Source organism: Mustela nigripes, chromosome 4 (assembly GCF_022355385.1).
Source record: "Mustela nigripes isolate SB6536 chromosome 4, MUSNIG.SB6536, whole genome shotgun sequence".
Taxonomy (NCBI): domain Eukaryota; kingdom Metazoa; phylum Chordata; class Mammalia; order Carnivora; family Mustelidae; genus Mustela; species Mustela nigripes.
In genome coordinates this window covers 55,550,901-55,557,326 of record NC_081560.1, presented here as the reverse complement: position 1 = coordinate 55,557,326, position 6,426 = coordinate 55,550,901, and the positions used below count along the sequence as shown (strand labels likewise).

The following is a 6,426-nucleotide window of genomic DNA, read 5'->3' as shown; positions in this document are numbered from 1 at the left end:
AAACTGCCCAATAAGCAATATTGAAACTCGCGCTTAGTCTCCTATACATCTCTCCATTCTTCAGTGATAGCAAAAAAGAGTGCTGCTGATTCTGATGGTTGTCTTTTCATCGAACGTTCGCTCTCTCTGGTAGATGTTTAAACTGCGTGTTTTAGAGAAATTTAATTTCACTTGCTCGTAATCTCCCCCTCCCCCCAAGAAGGCTGCCTTTGGGATGAATGGTCTTAGAAATTTTTTTTTTTTTCTTTTCCTGATCTGGAATTTTGCTCACGCATAAGTACACACCGACAAACTGGAGGGGTTGGGGAATGGAAGGAAAAGAAAACAGTCCACGTAAACAAGGACAGCCGTTGGAGGCCTGCGCTGCAGCAAACCCCAAACGATCTCATTGCAGGGCGCTCACGAAATCCCGGCTATAATTGAGTGTTTTCTTTGAGGTTTTCTGACCATGTGCTTTTTGCCATGGTTACTAGGACTCTGATAGGAGAAGCTGGATATCCATTATGATCCTGTCCCATCCGGTCCCCAAGGTTTATCTCCCTGGCCCTCCTAAAGAAGGAGAGTATAAAGGGGGGACTTTTGTGCCAGTGATTTTAACCTGCCCCACCTTCCAGTGACCTGCCACATGCTCCTTCTTACTTTATAGACATCTGGGAATTCCATACATGCCTTAAACTCCAATTACACACCTTCTTCAAAGGACACGTGCTTTGATTTGCTAAGAACATTAAGTGGGCTCACGTCCTGGGGCCTTGGGACAAAAGCAAACGGCAAATGTATCCCATGCCCTGTTTACTGGGTCCATCTTTTGCTGTTCGGTAAATAAGGATCATTAATAATCCTGTCTGCATTTTCGAGGTCTCGGTTTCCAAGTTTTTGGGGGATAGAGTGGGGTTGCCGGCTTTGAGAAATTATGAGGTGACCGATTTCTCCTTCCACTTTGCCGGTGCACTTTCCTTCCACTTTCGCTGGTGCTGGGGGTGGGGCACACTTTACGACACACACGCAGAAAATTCTGGAAAAGTGGCCCCTGGGGATCCCCTGCCCGACCCCTGTTTGTCGCTAATACAGGCCTGTCTCTGGAAATTTGAGGTTGGGCCTTTGCCTGACTCTGTTGCTGCTGCTCCTTTTGCTACCGCTGACATTTGGAACCGCCGCCTCCGCGCAGCAGCCAGGCGCGGGACCCGGGGCGTCCACGCAGTTGGAGGAGGACACGGACATTGTCACTCTCCCCACCGTGTGGCACCGGCCCGCCACCCACGCAGGGGAGTCTGGGCCGGCGCCCCCCTCCCGCGCCCGCTGCAGGTGAGACTCCCGCTCCCCACGGAGTTCTGTTTGGGTTTCCGTGGCGTTTGTTCCCCGCAGGTTTGTTTGTTTTTCTTCAAATTACAGATGCAGGGAAAACCGCCTGACATCATGAGAGCGGGACAAACGCTCACTTTGAAGGATTCCTGGGCAGGACTTCAAGTGAAATCATATGCCTGAGAAGAACTTGATACCGGTCTAGAGAAAATAACCAGTTCTGAGTTTGCCAAACCGTGGAATGTGCAAAATGCTCGACTTTTTTGCAAGAGGCCAAGTGTCCCTTAAAAAGCTCTATTATGAACATGAGCCTGAAGACTGAAGGATCAAGAAGTTTGTGCCGTTGTTGAGTGTGGGAAAAAAGTACACGCAGTATGTGAGTTTCTGCTATTTAACGTTATTTTATTAACAATATGTACCACTTTAGGGAGGGTACCTGCAACTGTGCATGAATTATCATCTGTGTTGTGCTTAGAAATGTGTGCATATGTTCTCATATGAGGACAAACATGTACTGCTTTCTTATGAGGGAAGGCTGTCAATGCAACAAAATTAAAAAGATTTTTAAAAAATTACATAGATGCACATTCTTACTCAGTAGTTTAGAATTCACCCAAGGCAATTTTATACAGCATTTTCTCTCCAGTAAATGCATTCTGGCTAAAGGATAGAGCTCCCCGGTCTAGCCACCACATTAAATTCTCACTTCTGAAGCAGAGGTAATTCATTCCAATTGTCCTTTATATAAGAATAGGTAGCAAAAATAAATTGAAAACAGGAAATAATGGTAGAGCTAGAGAAACACAGGTGGCTTTATTTCTCTTCTAAAAAGGAATTACTATTGGCACATATATGGAGGAGGACATTGGGAATACAAACGGAAGCTGAAAATGGTATTCTAATAGCTAATATTTCCACCATGAATTATTCTCATTCAAAGTAAAGCTATCCATCACCTTTCATTCATTCATTTATTTATTTCCCTGAAAATCTAGGGGGAAATACTATCTTCAGTTTAGCAACATAAATATGGCATTTGCTTTTCTCCAAAGGGTTTTCTCTTAGGAGAAATGTAAAGAGAATAAACACCAAAAAAATTTTTAAAGGCAAGTTTTTTTTGAAACTTCTGGGCTTTATATCAGCAGAGATAAGAGAGATTACCTTCTCAGCAATGATGGTCAGCTCCATCTTGATGTACACCAAGAAATCTGAAATATCAAATAGTCATACCAAGCTAGTGAACAAGTAGATTCCTCCATGAACAGTTTAGAAAATGGAGGTGGTAGGATGATACACACAGAAGAGAGAATTACCACCCTGATGCTCTCCCTCATCCTTCCAGGGTACCCACCTTACATTTCTACCCTACACACACACACACACACACACTCTACAAACATACCCACACCCTACAAGTACACTCGCACGTAATCACTTTCCCGGCTCATGTAGTTATTTGGTAAAGGACTATCAAAATCAAAAATTAATTCCCCAAGCCTTCACTAATCTCTCAGTGTGTAAGTCAATGCTACAGGTTCCTAGTCATAAAACATGGTCTAAGATATTCAGAATAGTAAATTTACAATATTGTTATGTCAGCATTCTCTGATGATGTGTGGGAGGGAAACAAAAACCTTCAGGCAATAACAACCTCAATCTGAGTTGAGCAAACACGATCTGTTTGAATTCATACACCGTTGTTTGCCATAGCCATTGTTTGAATTAGACAGCAAAATTATTTTCCAGTTTGAAAGTTTGAAAGCTTCCCTGATTACACCTGAATGCAGTCAACTAGATGTAAAAGTTAAGAAGTAATACAAAGTTACTACTTCTAATGATAGGAGTTATAAAAGCCAATATTTTCCTGGCTCAGAAATAACCAGAATGCAATAAAAATCAAGTCCCATTTGTTTTGCTGTTACTGTTTTACTTAACTTCGGGTTTTGTATACTTATAAGTAACCAGGGAAAATTTTTGTGTCATTTTGAATAAAATATATTTGCTAATGGGCTCACGAGAAAATGAATAACTCTAGTACTTAAAATTGTGATTGTTCCAATAGTTACTGAAGATACTGAAAGTTCAGGTTCTTTGTTTATTGTATGTTACTCCATAGTTGTATGTTCTTTATATATAAAGAAGGAGACTGCTTCCTGAATGGTACCATCAACATGGAAAAATATTAACTTTGGTTTTTCTTTTAAGGAAACAAGACGCTAAATATCATTTTCATTCATGAAAAAAGTTATGCAAATTCCTTTGCAAACGGAATTACCTTTACTGCTGAAGTAAACTTTATTATTTCCTATGCATCCCTACTGATTTATACGTGTACAGAAATAGATCATTTTAATAACTTTGTGCATCCTTTCAGTGCAATGAACCTATTAGTTAGAAATCCTCACACACAGCAGAGGGCCTGACAAAAATACACAGTAACAAGAGAAAATAGTGCTGGCTTCATATTGCTTGTTTGCGTTTAACTGTTTTACAGCTGCCTCCTCAAAATATAAGCAAGAGAAGTGAGTAACAAACTTGTTAAGTTTTTGCGTTTGGGGACATGATAAGAGATGAAGGATAGATGCTACAAAGCCCACTGAACACCAAACTAGAATAATAATAAAGCTGTCTTTCTAAATAACATGCCTGTGCCTGTCAGTAGCTAGTTTATTTGCGTTTTTCACTGCTTTGTTTATATTAGTGCCCCCCTCCCTCCTGGGTGCCTCCAGAGTTAAACAAGCAGGTATTTACCTCCAGCTTAATCCTGAGCTTTAAAAATATAGACCAAACTCTGAGGTTCTTAAAATTTTCAATCATATTTATTTATTGCAGAAAAATAATATACAAAGATATTTACAAAACAATCATAAAAATATGAATGCATTTAGACACCGGATCTATTTGCATTTTACCATGGGTCATCAATAAATAAATAGAATGTTGTTTTTTGTATTTTAAGTTTTTTTTTTTTCTCTCAGAGGAAGGCTGTAAAAAGGAATCAACTGACTGTGATTTTGCAAGTCAGTCTGATCCCCGTATTTTTATTTCTAAAGATGTTCTTAAAATTCCTCTGGTTGTTACCATTTTAAAATGGAGAAAGTCCATAATGATGCCTTTCCTTTCAGTGGCTGATTGGCACGACCTCTTGAGAATGCATGCATGAAAAAATAAAAATAAAAACATTCTTCGTCAAAAAAAAAAAAAAAAAAGGAACACAAACACAAACTGTTCGGACTTCTATCAGAATGTAGAGGTGTGAAGGTGGTGCCGCTGCCCGTCTGGGAATCACTGTCCACGGGCCTGTCTCGCTTTCTCTTTTAAAAGTGCGCCCCACGCCCTGTTTCTTTGAATTTGGGTTCTGCTCTTCTAATTTCCAAGAAAATCTTTGGCATATATATTTATTTTTAGTTATCCAGCTCCAGAGTCTCTAGACTGTCCATTTTCTCCTTCTCTGGAAACATTGACATCTGCAAAAACCCAGAGAGGGGGGAAAGTTGGTTATTGTTTAGGTCTTCGTGGCTGCTTGCTAAGACTAGGGAGCACTGTTCTTATCACCACTACTGAGAAATTACGCTGAACAACCTGGAAGGATTTCAGCCCAAGGGCAAGAGGAAGTGGGTGGGCGGAAAGAAGGAGGAGGTGGAATTTGGAAGCATTTGTTTTAAGGAGAACGAAAACTTTTAGAGCCAGAAGAAAGGGAGGCGCTGGCAAGAAAGCCGCCCTTACACCCGTGACCCTTGAGTCGCTCTCCGTCCGCCCTGCTGTCCGTCACGCACACTCACGCACACGTACACTCCTCAGCAGGGCGCATCCCCCTCTCCCTAGCCGGGACCGACCTGCTTTTCGGGGAAGCTCGGGGGTGGAGGTGGCGGAGCCCGGCTGGGTGGGAAGGCTGAGAGCGGGGTGGGAGAGGGAGCTGAGGAAGGCAAGGTGGACGGGGAGCCGCGGCCCGGCCGTCAGTCCGTCTGCCACCTGAGCGGCGGAGGGGCGAAGGGGCGAAGGGGCGTAGCGGCGCCGGTTCCTTACCTAGGTCTCCGGCCCTGCCGAGGGGGTGGGGATCTCCGCCTGCTAGTGGGACGCGGACATGGACCAGGCCCCCTCCATCCTCCAGACCGAGAAGGCGTAGCTGAGCCGCTCGTGGGCCACATAGCTGCAGCTTGCCATCTTGGAGTCCAGCTCGTCGCTCTGGAGGACCTGGTAGAGGAAGTCGATGTACCTGGCCGCCAACTTGAGGGTCTGGATCTTGCTCAGCTTATCCGAGGGCAGCGTGGGGATGATCTTCCGCAGCGCGGCGAACGCCTCGTTCAGCGACTGCGTGCGCTGGCGTTCCCGCACGTTGGCCATGACCCGCTGCGTCTGCAGCTCCTCGTACGACTGCGGGCTGCCGCCGCCGCTGCTGCTGCCGCCGCCGCCCCCGGCGCCGCCGCTGCCGCCGCCGCCGCCCGCAGACTTCTTGCCGCGCTTGCCCTGGGCCGGGCTGCCCGGCTCGTCGCCGCCTCCGACGCCCCCGCCCGCGGCCCCGCCGGGCCCCGCGCCGCCGCCCGCGCTGCGCCGGCTGCTGCGCCGCTTGCGCCCCCCGCGCTTGCCGCTCGGCGGCTGCTGCCGGTCCGGCTCCTCCTCGCTGTTGCTCAGGCTGTCGTCGGCCGGCGAGACTGGCGAGCTGGACACGTCCTGCATCATCTCTCAGGTGGCGACGCGCGGCCTCGCAGGCCCGGGGCAGAGGGGCGGCCCGGGAAAAGGAGGAGAGCCGGGCGCCTCAGCCCGCCAGCTTCCCCCGCGCGCGGCGCCGGCCCGGGCGGTGCGGCCCGCCGAGGAGGGAGCGGGAGGAGGGACGGGGAGGATCTCCGCGGGGAGGGCGCGCGGGGGAGGCGGGGAGGGAGGCGGGAGGGGGAGGGGACGGTGTGGATGGCCCCGAGGTCCAAAAAGAAGGCGCCCAACGGCCGCAAGCACACCCTGCTCGGCCTCTCGGAAACGCTGCCGGTGCCGGCGAGCCCGCGAGGTGTCTGGGAGTTGGACGAAAGCGGCAGACTTGGAGGCTCTTATACCTCCGTGCGGGCGGAAAGTTTGGGGGCAGCAGTGTCATTGGCCTGACGTGGGGAGGAGGGACTTTTCGAAGTTTTATAG

At 47.5% G+C, this 6,426-nt stretch overlaps 1 protein-coding gene across 1 annotated transcript; it reads right to left on the bottom strand.

Annotated features, from left to right (window-relative positions):
- Positions 1–4,105: 4,105 nt before the first annotated feature.
- TWIST1 (twist family bHLH transcription factor 1) lies at positions 4,106–6,084 on the bottom strand. The gene is made up of 2 exons (XM_059395708.1): positions 5,329–6,084; positions 4,106–4,769 (listed from the first exon to the last, which is right to left on the bottom strand). Exon 1 carries the CDS (start codon positions 5,980–5,982, stop codon positions 5,371–5,373), a length of 612 nt encoding a protein of 203 aa, XP_059251691.1. The 5' UTR covers positions 5,983–6,084; the 3' UTR covers positions 4,106–4,769; positions 5,329–5,370.
- Between the last annotated feature and the right edge of the window lie 342 nt (positions 6,085–6,426).